The sequence below is a fragment of the Egretta garzetta genome, unplaced genomic scaffold, assembly GCF_000687185.1.
Source record: "Egretta garzetta isolate BGI_Z169 unplaced genomic scaffold, ASM68718v1 scaffold19, whole genome shotgun sequence".
Taxonomy (NCBI): Eukaryota; Metazoa; Chordata; class Aves; order Pelecaniformes; family Ardeidae; genus Egretta; species Egretta garzetta.
In genome coordinates this window covers 84,308-101,813 of record NW_009260768.1, presented here as the reverse complement: position 1 = coordinate 101,813, position 17,506 = coordinate 84,308, and the positions used below count along the sequence as shown (strand labels likewise).

Here is a 17,506-nt window from a genome sequence, read left to right as displayed (position 1 = left end):
TGAACTCTGCAAACTTATCTAGGAAGAATATCAAACCTCACTATTAAACTGTGTCATCTAAGCAACAGCAGAGTAGGGTAAATAACAGTCTAAAAAGGGTTCTGGCAGACACGCAAGCCAGGTACTTCTACAAGTTTTCCAGGTACTGAAAAAAGTTACACAATACAGGTAGATACCGCACCTTTAATTGTGCAATTGGAACATCAACTTTTAATTAGGCAAGACTGGAACTCTGGTTGAAACACGCTTTGTGCTCAACACACCTGCAGGGGATTTCTAACGCAGTTCTACTACCTAATTTTACCCCCTGTCGGGCTTAACATTACCGATTCTCTCTAGGGTGACAAACTGCAGCAGTAACCCTAACCACCTTAAAGCCTGGCGGCACACAGCAGCAACTGCTTGCAACGACAGCAGTATTTTACACCTGCACCTTTTTCAGCACTTCAGCAATCCATTCTAGCCTCAATCCTGTAAGGGAAGTCTATGGGAAAGAGCATTCCAATTTCACAGAAAGTAAAGATGCACAACCTTCAAGCACAAATCCATCAAGCTTCCCAAGCAGGAGTAACAGGATCAGAATTCAGGCCTTCCAAGTACTAAGACCACTGTCTGTAGCTGAACGTTAAGACAAAATAAGGCTTAAGGTCAGAATTAATTTCTTTTTTAGGTCCTAATAGGAGCTGGCAACGCTCCCTTCCCCACAGGACTACAAACACAAGCCACATTTCAGACTCATTAAGTGGAGGTATTTATTCTAGAATACTGGGGCCTCAGAGACTGTAAGTATGCATATGTGTATGTGTGTGCATGCACACATATATTTTAATCTTAAACAGCTCTTTTTTATACTACTTACGGCAATGCTTACTCAGTAAGGAAGCATTAACTCTGCTGTATTGGAATGCATGAGTTACTACCTCTCCTTACTGCTATACTGCAATGGACTGAGCAGTTGGAGCAGACAAGCAAACCACAGCCCATAAAGGTCACAGAACACCCCCAGAAGCAGCTTCCCAAAAGAGGGGATTTCCTGAAAACATGAATGCAAAACACATTGGCCTGCAGAAACAGCAATGCTCTAGAGCCACACATCCAACAGTAAAGTACAGCCAAAAAGCCCATGGAAAAGGCTGCTTAGCTTTCTAGGCTGTCACGCATCAAAGTCAATGGCAGACAAATATCAAGGTGGCCATTCTGAAACTCAAGAGGTTAAACTCTGAAAGCATCAGTTTCAAGCATAACATAGTTGATAAAACAGTAACATACCAGCTTCCCTCCTCCACATCTTCAGCTCAGTCACTGGGTTCTTCCCTTATGAAAATTATTCAGACAACTAAAAAGACACACCAAGCAAGTGCCGCCAACATGACTCAACTCTGTATTTAAGGATAAAAGTTGTTCAGTCATTGGCTTTTACCAATTTGCATGGAATCAAGAACTTACAACAAGTTCAAATTCGTCATCTGTTCTTCCATCGCATTCCAGGCGCCCCTCCGTATCCTACAGCTACAAGCCAATGCCTGGACTAGTGGTAATTTTCTATCTTCATATTAGCAGGCTAAGCTCCTCTAACTCTTGAACAGCAAACTACCACCACTTAACAGATTGTTATCAGAATGCACTACCGTAGAACCGAGGAGTTTTGACCCATTTTCAACAAGCTTCAAAAAGGCAGCATTACAAAGCAACCAAGCAAGACTTCTGATGCTTTTCCAAAAGGGTGAACCTATGCATTTCATGCAATAAAGAAGAGAAACCCACTGAAAAACCCACCAAACAACCTAGGGTTGGACTAGATCATCTCCCAAGGTCCCTTCCAACCCTTGCCATTCTGTGATTCTGTGAAAGCCTTAGTGCCAGCAGTTGTTAGAAGTGAGTAAGAAAATCATCTATTCACAATCCCATACAACAGCAGCTCCAAAGACAGCTTCTGTGTTGGGCTACCTTTTCTTGATACTAGAGACAGAAACAGATCTCACTCCGTAAATCGATGACAGTGGCAATATTTAAATTTATGTATTCAACAGACAGTTGTTGCATTCTAAAATTTCCCTTCAGACAAACTGTAAACTCTCTGGTTTACCCTAGATGACTAGAAAAAAGAAACTGGGTTTCCCCCCCTCTGCCTCACTAACTCCAGCGTGGCTCACCGTGTCCAGCCCCTGCCACGTGGCTGTGACAGCAGTCAGTCTGCTGCCGTCGTGCCACAAAGGAGCCAGGCCAATGACAAAATCGATAGGTGACGGAAGCTGCAGGATCTACCCCCATTAAATATCATTCTCCATTACATTCTCATCTTCACAGACATGTTCTGTGAGCACATACAATGGAAATTTAAATTAAAGATCTAGTAAAAAAAAAAAAGATATAGTGATGTGAAGGTCTTAAATTAGTCACAGATGAACTACTGGGTTTTTTTCAAATGCAGGTGAACCCTTTAAAGTCATTTTTACAGTTGAACAGTTCTGAACTGGCAAGCTTCTCAAGTGAGGTTGAAGGTTACCAGTGATCCTGTCACACTGCAGGAACCATACCACTGAGCCTTACTCGTCCCCCAACCGCTTCCTTCTACTTAAAGCACAGGCCCAAAGATGCCAATAGAAGTGACAAAGTCAAACACAGGCTTGGGCACATTTCTCTCATGCATGCTGACATACTGCGATAAAGTAAACTTCTTGAACACACCCCAATACAACAGAACGAACGGCCGACACATTCGCTTCAGAGATCTTCCAGTGTTAGGTGACTGCGCTTTTGCTCTTTTAATACAATATTAAAATAAATCCTACCAGAATATCAGATTTTAAGCAATCACTTTGATTGCTCGTAGAACTTGCCCCTTTTTTGTTCAGATGGAGTATAGACATCTCAGCTGCAGCACTTCAGCCTCCTCCCGATTCAGAAATGCATGTAAACCACAGGAAGTTGACTGTTAAATAACTTTATTCATAACTGTCAAGTATTCCATTTTCATAAAGGTCTGATTCAAAACAGCTTGTGTGCCTCCTGGAGTCTCGTGTTCCTTACTGAAGCAAGTCAAGACGTCGTGAACATGCAAGTGGTTAACAAGGAAACACAACTAAGTCATGTTATTATCAAGGTACTTGATGTTACAACAACAGCTTCCCTTACAACACTGCGTTTATTTTAACTGCTCTTGCTCATGCCCGTACAATGAAATATCTCAAGTTTTATGTCATGCATTCTTTCTACAAAGACAGGATTACAGCACACATCGGTCATTTACCTGTAAGACAATAATGTATTGTAGCTGCTCCTGTAGTCATCTGAAGTAAACCCAGTTAGTTATCGTTTATAAACAAAACATGGCACAGAGAAAGATTTACTGTCTAAAATGTTGCTAGTTTGTGCCTAAAGCAAAGTAACCACAAAAATATTTTGGGGGAGGAGGAAAAGAAAGAGTACATGAAATACACAGCAGATGAACACATCTTTTAAACCCAGGAAGTGGCACCAATTTATTTGGTTTCCATGAAAACATCAGCCATCTAAATATGATTTGTTGAAACCTTAGCATAGCCAAATGGCTTTTTAGCTATTCTAGGGGAATATAGACACTACATTTTTTCCAATAGCAATCACTTAAAAAAGACAGAGAGAAAAAGCATCAGATAAAGATTTAGTTGTCACAAGGTTTAAAGAAAGAAGCATACAATTTATCAAACCATCTACGTTTGGCTGCAAGTTCAGTGGAAGTATCTGAAAGAATAAATCAGATATTTAAAGAAAATGGGAGATGTAACTTAGTAACTCTAGATTAGAATTGCAGGAACCACCGAACATTTTCCCTTCCTGACCTTACTTGAATTTCTGGGAAAAGAGAAACAAAGATTTCCTATTTTATTTAATAAAAACCCCACAAAACCACAAACAAACAAAAACAACAACAAAAAAGCTTTTTTAAAAGCCTAGTTTAAAATAAGAACAGGTAACTACAATGTTTTTAGGCTGGCATGTACATGTCTAAATTGACCCGCAAACCAAACCATCCATAATATGGGAAAAGCAGCTCAAAGGAAGATGATGGAGGAATAACCAGAGCCTTAAAATTCTGCATCTTACACCACTAGTAATCCTTACAGCATACATGTAAATATGTACATTTTTTTTTCTGTTAGAGGTTTAATCTAGGTAAATCCATATCTGAGGATTCTGGCAAAGAATCTCTAACCTTTATTTTCTTGACATCCCGTCCCAAGCTGATTCAAAAGAAAACTGACTGCAAATCAATACTGCTGCTACTGAAGTTTCACCAGATGCCTTCTGAAATTTCAGTGGTAAGCACAGAGATAATTAATGGAGACATGTTTTAGTCAAATCAATGCAGATTTCCTAGTGGGAAAGGTATTAAAAGAGCACTACAACCTCCTCCCCCTCCACCCAAACGAGGGATGGCCATAACATTACACAAAAGAGGCAGATGATCCAGATGACACATTTATGCCATGAATGCACCTAACCCTAATTATATTATTGAGCTCAAAACCACAACTCTTTTGGTTGTTGGACCAGTAGAAGTTGAACCAAGTCTTATGTCGAGACACTGAATTGGTTTGGCTTCTTTTCCTGGCCTCAGACTTTGAGGTACATAAAATAATCTTGGTTTCTTCACAGCTTTCATGTTTCTACAAATTAACTTCTCTCACCAGTCATTCCTCCCAGTGCTTTCCAATGAGGATTCCTCTTTCAAACATGTCCCAGTCAACAGAATAGGACAAAACTTCTACACATTCATACCTATAACTTGTTTATTCAAGGAACTAAACTTAAACCCCAGATACTCTCCCTATTTTATGGCAGCAGTTCAGCAACTTGCTTGGTATCTCCTAAGGTAAAGGGAAACAATTTGTTTCCCAATTGCCACTCCTAGGCTCTAACGCTTGATACAGTGCTGTTTAAGCAGCAATTTTATTAGCGGTGTTTTGGGAGTTCACAGTAAGTATATACAATAGCTAATTTTTAATATGGGCACTGAAGGTATTTAGGGAAAAGTGGCGAGGTAAGCAACAGTTTATTTACTTACCAAACTGCAAGCCTGGGTGAAAATATTTGAGAGCATGCTAACACAAAACACACTTCCTGGAGAGAAGTAGGTTTCCTTTCTCTAAGTGTTAATTATGGCCAAAGTTATGTTAAAACCAGCATAAACTGGCACTTGTGCCAAAACAAAGTGGTCCTCATTTATGCCCACAGGAGCATTACTGCAGCCATGTGCAGAGCAGCCAACTGCTCCCTGTTAAAACTAATCCCTCCCTCCCTAGGAAGGAAGGGCAAACCGCTTTAAAATGGCACTGCTGCCAGCGGAAGCTTTAATGGACCAGCCTTAAAAGGGCTAAAGCACAGATACCATATGCCAAGATCAGTCATTTCAGGATCTTCTAGTTTCTTTTTCTCCAGCTCAACCATTTGCATAGTCATTTAAACCTGATCTGCCCATTGTCAAAGATAAAATTTAAGTACATTGGGATTAATTGCCACTTCCTTATAAGATTGTTTCAGACATAGACGAGTACAAAATAATCCCGTTCTCCACCAATACACGTCACAAATGCATCACAGCTCATCCCACCTCCGAGAGCATTACCCTATTTCCTCTTTTCAGCACTTCCTGCGTGCAGCTTGAGTCGTATTTGACTTTTTTCAAAGCAATCAGAACCGCATCACGCGGTGTAGAAGTGAAACCTGCCCTGCGTTCGGTCACACAAACCGAGTATCTGTCCTAAAAAAAGCAAAGGTTGAAATCCTGACTCATAGAAATAAATCTTTTGTAAAACCTCGTGGTAGCAGAGCAGAATTTGTATTTAGAACAGCTGGATCACACTGGGTGAAGGGTGCTCAACAGTATGAAGCTACGAAAGCACCAAGAAAGGGAGGAGTCACCCAAAGTTGATTTCATGACCGACATTTTTATCTTGCATAATGGCGTTAACAAAGAAAGGTGAGGGGGTTTAAGAAGGGTTTTAACACAATAATATCCCTTTAATCTATTATCCCCTATTTACCGTGTAATCCAATTAATCCATAATTCTCAAAATGTGGATAACAAATGAAGGAAGACAGAGCACGCCAACCTGAGCTCTTGCACTGCAACTACCCGGCCGCATCTGCAAGCTGCTGGGTACCCAGGAGCATCTGCTACGCTGCCGTGCCCAAACAGTTGCAAGAGAAAGAGGGGAGGCAAGCCAAGCCACGCGGGAGCCAGTCTGGAACTAAATACTCCAAACAGAGTGCCAGTATCAGCTGTCCGTCCTTCTTGCACCGCATTCAGTTCTGCATCACCCTTCAAAGGGCCTCGTTCACTTACACAATTCAGACTCGGATGTTCTCCCACCAGTAGAGCATTTCCACTGTTTCAGGTAGAACACGCTATCACAATTAACGAAACGAAGACATGATCAAGCATGAAGCAGAACTTAATCCACATACTAGTATACCACAGAGCAAACTACTCCAGTTTTAAATTACTTTCCTAAGAGGGAATAAATCCAATTTAATTTTTCTTATCTAGGTATCCCTTCCTTCTCCTAAAGAAGGGATGTAATTGCCAGATTCTTAATAAAACTTGCTTAAAAATATGAAAATTCACTACAGCATTTAGGCATGGAATAGCATTCCATTAAAGCCTACAGAACTAGAATTTCTTCCATGCAAGGCACTCTCTTAGCATATTTTCAACTAATTCTGAAAGACTGTTTGGAAACCAGGGTGCCATATTCTATAAACATCTGAGAATTTTAAGAAACTGCATAGCTTTGAGTTGTATGAAGTGATATTCTGTTTGTACAACTCAAAAGCAAAACCCAAAAGTCTGCTGAGACTTTTTCCCACGATCAAACCCCCTAGGAATACACAGCATTTATCCTGGCATGTCATTTTCCTTAGGATCACCAGTGCTTCCAAATAGGAAGCGAATTCAAGTCTACTGCAGCCCTTTCTGGAGATCAGAGCCAGGTTAAGAAATGCAATATATGGCATATGGGACACAACACACGCAGAACTAGAGCATCTAATGAAGATGCTTCTGTTTGCCAGAACCTGAACAGAAATTAATCCATGAAAGCACAGTAGGATATGCTGTCCACAAGATCAGGTACACTTTTTTCCTTGAAAGACCTCTTTACTCTCTTCCTCAGTAAGTATTTACATTCCAAACTCCTCTTCCAGAAAGAAAAGACACCGATACTTGCAAAAGATTTTCAAGTTTCATTGATGAAACAAATCTTCCAAGTCACGGCACACACGCAGACCTAGAAGTCCTATGACAACATGCACTGACCAAGGTGAAAAAGCCACCTCCCAATTACTATTTACACTCTGGGAAGCATCTATATAAACTTCAGATGTTTTGCACACAAAACAGACTGGAACCAGACTGTAAACATTTGCTCTTCTTTCAGTGCACTGACCCACTGGCTCCATGACTTCATGTGTTTGCAACTCAAACTGCATTTAATCTAACACTGAAGCAGTAGTAAGTCTGCAAATCTGCCATCCATCATTTAGAGCTTTTCTTGCTTCAAGTTGTACAAGACTGGCAAAGGCTCCTAAAAACATGACAAATATTTGGCATGTGGAAACGTACCAGCACTAAAACTGGCCATATTGAACTTTAAGATGCTTGAAAAACCCATTACTGCATACTCTGTAAACTAAATCACAGCATTTCAAAAGCAGAACCTTAAACTAGATACTGCAGCGCACGCATTGGTATCCCTAGGATTCAGTTTTAAAGTACATTTGGTTCCTATTTCAGCCTCATGAGAAATCCAGATGACCAAATGCTTTTTAGTTCCTTCCTCTGCCTCAATTAGCAGAATCCATTTCAATTAAGTTCTGTCTTTTCTGTTCGCAAACAGTGACATACTAATATATCAGCTCTTCTTACAAGCTGACAAGATTCAGGGATAATTTACTAGGTCTTGTGGAAGATCTACGTGTATCATTAGATGAACGTTAGTGGTTTCTAAAAATCAGTAAAAGCTGTGTCTAAAGCACCCAAAGTAACACTGAAGTACACAAGGCTCCCCAAACTGCAGCAACATCCAAGGGGCTGCAAACGTTTCACATCGCTTGTAGAATTTCATACAAGAAATGAACTAAAAATAGAAAACCTAGAAATTAATTACCAGAGCAACTATGTAACTCTTTGCTAGTGAAAACAGCTAAAGGTCCCAATACCACCCACATGTAAAATTTCAGTAGATCATCCTGCACTGATTTCCTCCCCCCTACACACACACAATTTTGTGTAGATATTTTGAATTACAGATGGTGTCAGTGCACTGTGTTTCCTCGCCTGGAAATTCTACATCCTCTTTATTTGGTCACCAGCGGGTGATCAAATACCATCATGTGCCCAGTGAGAAGTGCTTCCAGGCAGTCTGCCGAGACTCCCATCGGTTTGTTTAAAATGATTTCTCCAGCATCACTAAACAAAAGAAAGATACAGAAACTCATGTGTGATTACGCATTCCTGTACCTCTCATCTGTAGAAAGAATTTGGGGTCTTTTCAGTTCCGTGGTTAAGCCACTGAAGAGGAGCATGATATTCCAGTTATTTTAACTGAGGAGACTGTAAGATACTGGGAAAACATTTAAGGCACAGATGACCATGATGGAGAAGCGTGCAGCGTGGTACAGTGAATTAAGGGCTGTAGAAGTCAGCTCACTGCCTATTACAGTCCAAAAATTTTCTTCTCTGTAATAGTCGAAGTTGTAAGTTACTGTCACGACAAAGAATTCAGGGTATTTTCTATATTCAAAATTCCTCAACTTTCCCATCTGTATTACCTGGTATTTATTGTTGATGCACTCAGGCAAGTGAAGAAGATAACTGAAATAATTTAGGACCTTCTTTTGCTGCTGACATAGTCTTACATATTTTCTTTATTCACCATTTAAATTCAACCTGTCAAACTACTTTGGTTGTAGAGTAGAAGAGCTGGAGAGTATAAGGGTTAGTCTCTAGGATTATTCAGAGATTTTTATTTGGATGAAATAAATTTATTGTTTGAGGCTGCCAAGTTATCTAATACTCCATTCTATGAGCCATTTATTCATCTTTAAGATATAAACAAAGGCTTCGTATTCCAGAGCAATACAAGATACCACTTGGTATCCACTCGTCAGTGATACAGCTCACTGTTCTGCAAAAGGGCAGGCTCTGTACCTTCTGAACTTCTTGCATTTGTGGTAAATTTAGATACTTACCAAAAAAAAAAAGTGCTAGTAGACACAATGCTGGCATGGAGATTATCTTGATTTCTATGTGACACTAGTGCAGTTATTCAATTGCTTTTCTTACGTAGTAAGTCAGCTGCACTTACGTTTTCTCACATTTTCTTAGGCAACTTCCTCAGCTACCACAAGCTGAAGTTTCCTACTACTTTGCTAGTTCTGCATAAGAAGTACAGCATGAACCCAGAACATATAAATAGCATTTATCATCATCTGAAGTTTAGGTCAATAAAGACAGCCAAAACAGACATCCAAACACAACCTGAGTGTAGTATGTGCTCAGTGAGAGCAGACTCAACTAGCCTCTAAGGCTAGTTACAGTAAGCTCAAATTAGGGAACAGCAGCACAAATCAACACTGCCCCTGGCATCGCACCTTAATCCTAAAGGATCCCCTATTTACATATGAAAAAAGATCACTCCATATTCTTTGCCTCAGGTGCAAAATTAATTTCACCTATAGAGATGGAAGATCACAGCGGCATTCATACCACATGTTTTGCCAGCATGGAGATTTGCTGACAGCTACGAATACTGGGACTTTGTAGTGCAGATTGGGCTTATATTTAGTAAGTCATTTCTAAATGGACACAGAATGGTGTAGCCAGTGCTACATTTAAATCCTGTGAAGTAATGTAATGAGACATTTCTACAGGTACTAACGTGTAGCATCTTGCAGGTCAGTAGCCAGCAAAGAAAAGGGCTCTGAACGAATGTTTGTACCAAGCTCTCACGCTACGCTGTAAACTGCAGAAGCAGCAAAAGCTCATCTAATGCATTTGCACCAATTTAAAACAATCTGCTGAGAACAGGTTCACACATTGAGATCGTGTGAAAGGCTGAGAAATTCTCTTCCGCTGAACTTTTCAGAGGTTGCTGACATGCACAGCATATTCAGAAGGACACTTATATTTCACCTTTATTTAATCAAGGCTCAGTTATAGAAATCCCAATTTTTGCAGAAAGTAGGTCACCTTTTAGCCTTCTGCAACAAAACATTTAGGAAACTAAGGCACGCGATAATCAGTATGACATAGCTTGTCAAGACAGAGTATGTATAAGAACACATCACTCTGCTCCCACACTGTATCGTCAAAGTTCGCATTGTAAAAGTGGTGGTTCCCCATAAACAAATATCTGGATCGAGTTTGAATTAAGAATTCCATCCTCAAAGGTTGCACTGAAACCACACAGAAAAGATAACACTTGTACAACCTAAGTGTAGTGCACAGGCCTCCAAAAAGTTGCTAGCATTCTTGGTGGGAAGGCAACTTGGCATGCTTCTGTCTGGCACATGTGTGCTGGGATAACATGCCCACATCAGGACAGCTCCCACTGAAAGCCCTTTCGATCCAGAGCCACACCTGTGCTTAAAAATAATAGTAACAAAAAAGACACACCTGTGCTTAAAAAAATAGTAACAAAAACGAAAGAGAGTAACATTCAGAAAAAAATAATGGCAAAGGCGTGTTTCAGTAAAACCAGACCAGCTTGCACTATCAATTGGCAATACAAGACCACTGTTCTCCAAACACTTCAATATTTCACCACCACCAAGAAGGGTCAGCAGGCAGGAAAGGGAGAATGGTGGAAAGGGAAGAAAGCAGCCCCAGAAACAGCCTTTCAAAGCACAGCAACTCACAGAGGCTGAAACAGAACTCCTCAACCCAATCTGGAAAACAATAAACACTTTGTGTTACATTAGCATGAAAGTTCACCTGAAGATCATTCAGCTCAATTAAAATATTATGGTCAATCCCTATCACCAAAGCACTAGTATACACACTGAAGGGTTTCTGGCCACAGAACACGAATAAGAAAACTTAGGCCTCCTTTTTGTTTGACGCGAGTGTTAATCCCTACATGGAGCCTTATTAATACAAACTCAAAGCCAGCATTATCTTGTCATTGGGGCAGGAAAACCAGCAAATCCTTAAGAACCTTGAGTCTTTTCTGAGGATACGAACGACTCATTTGTAAAGAACTTTTCTCTCCACAGTTATAGCAACAAGCTGTGATAAATTCTTTCCACATAAAGACCAAAAGATGGCAAGTAGCTCTAACCTTTCCAAGGGCTTTAAGGAGTCATACTCACTGCACATATGCCATCCTGTCATTTCATGTTTGGCAGACCTATCGATTGGGGAAAGAGGGGAAAATAGTTCATATTTCAACACAAAGCAGCAGCCTTTTGGTTTTCCCCACAAAAATGTAAGCAATATTCAGTGTAATTACAACATTGTATTTAAAATAACGTAACTCTGAATTGGATGATTAGGTGCCCAAATGTCAATGCACATGTTTACAGAAACACCGGGTGATTGGATCTCACATCTGTAACGAAGAGGATTCTTCAATCAGCCTGAGAAACTTCCTACCGACAGTTTATGCACTCAAGCACATCTCCATAGAACCACCACCTACATACTTCAAGGAGAAACAGAGCAGGACAACAAATCCCTAATCCCAGAACCAAAAGGAGATCTGGAGAAGAGAATTGGGAAAGGCATCTCTACCCCTTACTTAGGGGTGTGGGGAGGTTGCAGAGGATGAATACTGAGAGGAATATCCAACACATTACAGAGGGCCAAAGGCTTCTGAAATTCAGTGTCACAAATATGGTGACAAATATAATGAATGACAGGCAAAATACTCTTTTTCCAGGTTCTACACTTGTGACCTCAAAGGGATGCTGAAGTCCTAACCTCACAACCGTTTCGTAAGATGGGCAGCCACACTCGAGCAAGACCTCAGCGTCTGGCAGCCTAGTCTGGCTTCATACGCCACTGACCTCCGCAGGATCACTACTCTGTAATCAAGCACATTTCAAGGACACGCTGCCTATGCACCTGAAAGACTGATAAATTTTGCTAATACTTTGCAGTGGCCATTTGAGGACTCACTATCTCCAGTACACCTAATTTAATGTTCTTGTGTATACGACAGCCTCACCAATATTCAGAGACAGAACCCAGAAGAGCCCAACCAAAATAATATAAAATACAATCTTCCAGTAAACGGATCAACACTCTCCAAAAATACTAGTCTGCGATAGAAAAATGCTACGGAGAGGCTGCAGCAAAACTAGCAGTAGAACTTCAAGCTGAACACGCCTTTTCCTGTCTTCTATAATCTGATCTAGCACTTGCAGACATGTCACAGAAGTAAACAGGATCCAGAGGTAAATGCATATCCTATCATCCTTACTGTATCGTGTGTGTCTGCAAATGCAGACTGAATAAAGTGTCATCGCTGCCCCTTGCGCACTGCACGTTTGTGGCATAAAAAAAAAACAACCCAAACCAGCATTCAGTGTAATTTGCAAGCAGGGCAGAATATCTATCTGAAGATCAATTACTGGTAGCAAACATCCAAACCCACCCAAAAGTTATCTTTAACAAGAACAAACCTTTAACACGTTCAAAGCTTATCGTGCATCTGAGCAACTCGGCTGTCATCCCACTTTTCCATTCTCAGACAATTAGAAGACCCCTGGAGACTACTTCAAAATGCTTCGCTGTTAATGACTCTCGCAGCAAATTCAAGAAATGCAAGTTCACAGCAAACGCACTGAAGTGAGAGGCAGCGTACAACGGTACTCTCGGTACTCGTACACAGAAGTGCTTTCCTCGGCGTTACTAGGAACTCAGCACCAGTGCCTCAAAGCAAATCTCAACGAGAACAGCCAACCTTTACGACCGCACGATCGAATACCTCACGAGTATAAATATAAAAGCTAGGAAATGTCTAGTTAAATCAGTTTGCATGTTGTAGAATTCAGATAAGGGGTGTGTTTATCCAGGTCATCTCAGGAGATTTTTACCGGAAATCAACTTGCAATGAGAAATCTGCAATGTTAATGAGACGTCAGAAAGCATTAGGCTGATACAGACTAACTCCCTAACTAATCCAACTGACTGGAGGCCGTAGGAGAAATAAGCTTGGTAGATGAAGGAGAGAAAGCTTGAGGATGACCAGAATCCTAAGTGTAAGTTACAGGAACTGGACTAAGCTAGAGAGCCAAAATAGTCTTTAGTTAACCGTGTTAGTGGAACTGTCGCCTGAGTGACTCTGGTTTGTAATAAAATTTGAGGGATTATAATATTAACCACCCGAGAAGTACTGAAGTGGCATATATCATTCTAAGCTGTAATTAGCTCTTTCCAGTTTTAAAGCACTACACGTGTGAACTAATGAATTTTCATAAATACTGTTGTTAGTGGCCAGAAGGCCCCTGTTTTTATACCAAGGAAAATAAATCATATTAACTACCCCCATGACCACTTAAGTTAACAAAATGAGGAAGGACATTCCAATGAACTAGGCATGGAAATGCTGATTTCTAATTCCATTAAAATACAACCAAGTTCTGTTTTTTCCCCCTCTCGTGCTGCTATAAAAAGACCACATTGTTTCTTTAGGCTCCTAGCATCATTTCTGACATTGTAAGTGAATGATGATGGAGAAAAACAAAAAAAGCAAGAACAGCTCAATGACCCCTCACAAATGTACATGTACCTTTCACTTTTAACCATATACATGCAAAAACTTTAACCTTAAACCCTCTTTCTCTGTACTTCCTATCTGCCCAAGCTACAAACGGCTTCTAGAACTACACAGCCTTGCTTCCTTGCCTCCAGAATTTCTATGTAAATTTTGACATTTTTGACAGTCCTTATCCATCACTGCCCTGTTCTTCATTTGCTCACTTCTACCTTTGCCCCAAAGCGTCCTATTCCCATGACAAACAATACTTTCCCAGTATTCCTGCCTGTCCTATCTTAATATGAACCATGTTTTCCAGTGCAGTGTCAAACTTGGTCCAGTGAAAAAAGTTGGACTCACTCAACAGCCTGAAAAGAACCTAGAGCATATACAGCCAAATCATACTCTTCTACCATGCTCAGTCCCAGCATTTTCCACTTTTTTATGCCACTTTTCCCCTCTCCTACTCATCTAATGATTGCTGGTATCTCTCCTTTCATTGCATTTTTTGCCACAAGCAGTTGAACTGGAAGTAGAACAGTACTGAACACCTCTTATTCTCCATTCTACCACACTAACAATTTTCAGTCTTGAAGCCTTACTTCGAGAGGCAGCAGTCGACACAACTGAACTGTCTGCGTCTCTTCCAACTTCCCCCTGCTCTACCTCCTGACTCGGGTATGCCCGTCACTCCCTCCTTAACCATTTGTGTCTTCCTTCCATATTACAGCACATTATCTAAACTCTCTGAACGCTCTTCTACAGATCCTGTCAGCAGGTACGGCAAAAATACGTACTGCTTTCAGGGGTGTTCCGCCATTCTGCCGCCCACATGGAGCTCTGTCATAACTTAAGCTGGAAGCTTACCGAGGTAAAGCCGAGACTTCGCACTTGGCCAGCACTGATCACACTGTTTGCACTCAAATCAATGACATCATTCCACTTTTTTTTTTTTTTTTTAATGTTTATAACTTGGCATAAATATCTTGGGCTGAGATTTTGAAAGGATTTAGGAAATAAAGCCATGTAAGTATAAATAAAGCAGTTACCTTACTTTCAAAAATTGGGACAGTACTCAACTATTAAGAGCACTTAAAATAATTGTTGAGTTCTGCCTAAAACACATGTTCCACTTTTTTTTTTTTTTTTTGCAGAGAACTCTTAATAAAGATTTAGGGATTTCCAAAAGAAAGCAACAGGCTTTTTTCTGTCGGACTCAGAAGAACACATTCTTCAAATCCTACTCAAAGTGAAACTCCGCATATGCTTCAGTTATGGAAAGAACCTACTTCTTAGAGACTCTAGACAACAGAATTGGCATAAGCAATAGCTCCCTTCTCCTTTACTACTTAGCCTGAAATCACTAACATGCCTAATCAAAGACAAAACAGTTATATTTAACAAATTTTAAAACAGATCAGCACAGCAATTACATCAGCAGAAGTCACATCTGCACCAGAAGAGGATCTTGACTGCAACAGAGCAATTACCCTTTTATGACCACTTTGAAGGCAAAATGCAAGGAGCAAACAGGTCTCATTAGAAACTTGTTTTCATAGCTCAGCACTAGGCTGGGCAGGTGATAGGCTACTCGAGCACCTGCCCATTCCGCAATCTCAAGACAACATTCCATGATCGGGGCAATACATATTTATAGAGTATTTACACAACCTGTTTAAGTGAGAGTATGATTACACAACCATTCATAATAGCTCAACGGGAGACATCAGCTATTGTTCAGATTCACATTAACACAAAGGTTATTTTTAAGACATAAAAAACACAAAGCCACTTAGGTTTAAGAGACCTACAAGAACAGATTTAATCTATTTTAAGGTTCTCAACCCCATAAAACCCTATGCCACTGGCATTTAGTACACAAGTCTGCGAACCAGTAAACAGCAAATTTAACTTAAATTCATTTCCTTTTGCAGCATCTGCACAGAAATGGAGCAAAGGGACTTCAGCTGTTGCAGACAGTTAAAGCTCCAGCTCAAGGATCCAGACATGTTTCTTTTTCCTTTCCAACCCCACTATTGAACTGTATACTCCATCTTCAGCTGAGAATTTTAATATAACAAAAATCTCATTTTACGAGCATTAACACAGACATTTAAAATTAAACAGGAAGTATACAGAGGGAATGTTTGCTAGATTGCTCAAATTGGAATACAGAAGGGAGTAGGTTTTAAGTGGGTTTTAAATTCTTCTCATTAACCCATGCACATCTTCTCTTAAAAAAAAAAAATCACATTACTATTAAGCTTCCCTTTATTGCAAATAATTTTTTTTAAGTCGATGCACCAGTTAATGAAAGGTAAAAATAATCCCGTGGTAAAAACACTACACAGATACTAGCTTTGTTACAAAACATGAAAGCCCTCTATAACAGTTTTCTCACATATGAAATGAGGACAATTATGTCAGAAGCTCTTTATTATTCTTGTTTTTAAAAAAAGGGGAGGGGAAGGAGCTAAATGCATCTGTTTGCAATACCTCAGTGTAACTATCTACCATTCAAAAATGCTTAAGATCCATAAGGAGGCCGCTTGACCAGTGTTTTACTGGAAAGCAACGCAGGAACAAGAATCACACACACTCAATTAAACACACTGAAAGACAAATCTTACCAGCTGGAATTCTCTGCGTCTGTCGTATGCGTGCTGGATACCACTATCCGCCCATAGAGCTCTTATGGCTGGAAGGTACTGTAAAAAAACTGCCGTCTCCACCATGCCTTGCACCACCATGACTGACCGGGTATCAAAAGCCATCATCGTGTCTCCGTTACTCTGGTTAGCGGGATCTCCCCAAGGGATATGAAGTTTCTCTCTGGCATCTACCAGGACTCTCACACCTTTAACAACATGAAAGAGCATTGCAATTAGAGTTTCGCAGCGTCTACTATTTCACTAGCCTACAAATCTGCAAAGGTTCAAACAATGCACTTACTCTGTACAAAGCTCAATAGGACTATCCACTCTGTAGGAAAGCAGAAAGCTTCTGAAAAATCGACCCAAAGCACTACATTTTCAGGTAAAATCAACACTCAGATACTTGCTATCAGAAAACCATGGCCATGATCTACAATATAATATCCACAGCACGTTTAACTCTTGAAAAAGTGCTATTTTTAATTACTAAACCCCCAATCTGTGCTACCAAACAAACTCTTTTAGAGATATTTATACTACCCTCTGATCTCCAGAGCCACTCTACGGTCGTTAAATTTACGTGGCATGAATAGAAGATGAAGTATGTTTAAAAGCTTATTTCAGAAGATGTTAAACCATCTGCCAGCCTATTTTAAGGTTCCCTAGTCTTCGTATTCTTATTAACTTGGTATCTAGTTATATCTAATTGTAGAGTTATCACTGCCTTTAACGTTTTCAGAGATATGAAGACAACATTTACTAAAATCACAGCACCTTTAAAAAGGATCTTTTTACTGCTTAAGTGCAGAAGGAGTTGCATCACATAAAGACTTCCCCATACTTTTTGTTGTTGTTGTTTTGGTAAATATTCTCTAGGAGAAACAGAGTCTTTTTAAACTTTCTTATACAAGATTTTAAAAAAGACCAAAACAAAACACTGTGATCATGCTGGTAAGGGAAATGCAGGGAAATGAATCCTTAGGGCTAAATTTACTGATGAAAAAATAAAAAGGAAAAAAAATCCAGTAAGAATAAGCAACTGTAGAGGCATGAAGAAAGTTATAAGGAAATTAAGATGTAGTAACAAATGACTGTATAACATCATAC

General features: G+C 40.0%; 1 protein-coding gene across 2 annotated transcripts in view; it reads right to left on the bottom strand.

Annotated features, from left to right (window-relative positions):
* GNA13 (G protein subunit alpha 13) overlaps window positions 1-17,506 on the bottom strand; it is a 28,774-nt gene that overhangs the window by 10,583 nt on the left and 685 nt on the right. Inside the window, exons 1-2 of one of the 2 annotated variants that reach the window (XM_035901549.1) lie at window positions 17,174-17,245; window positions 16,376-16,602 (exon numbers count right to left, since the gene is read on the bottom strand). In XM_035901549.1, coding sequence (XP_035757442.1) covers window positions 16,376-16,602; window positions 17,174-17,219 — 273 coding nt within the window. In that variant the 5' untranslated portion in view covers window positions 17,220-17,245. Of the gene's footprint in view, window positions 1-16,375; window positions 16,603-17,173; window positions 17,246-17,506 lie in introns of those variants that run through there. The other variant, XM_035901550.1, reaches the window with a different exon arrangement.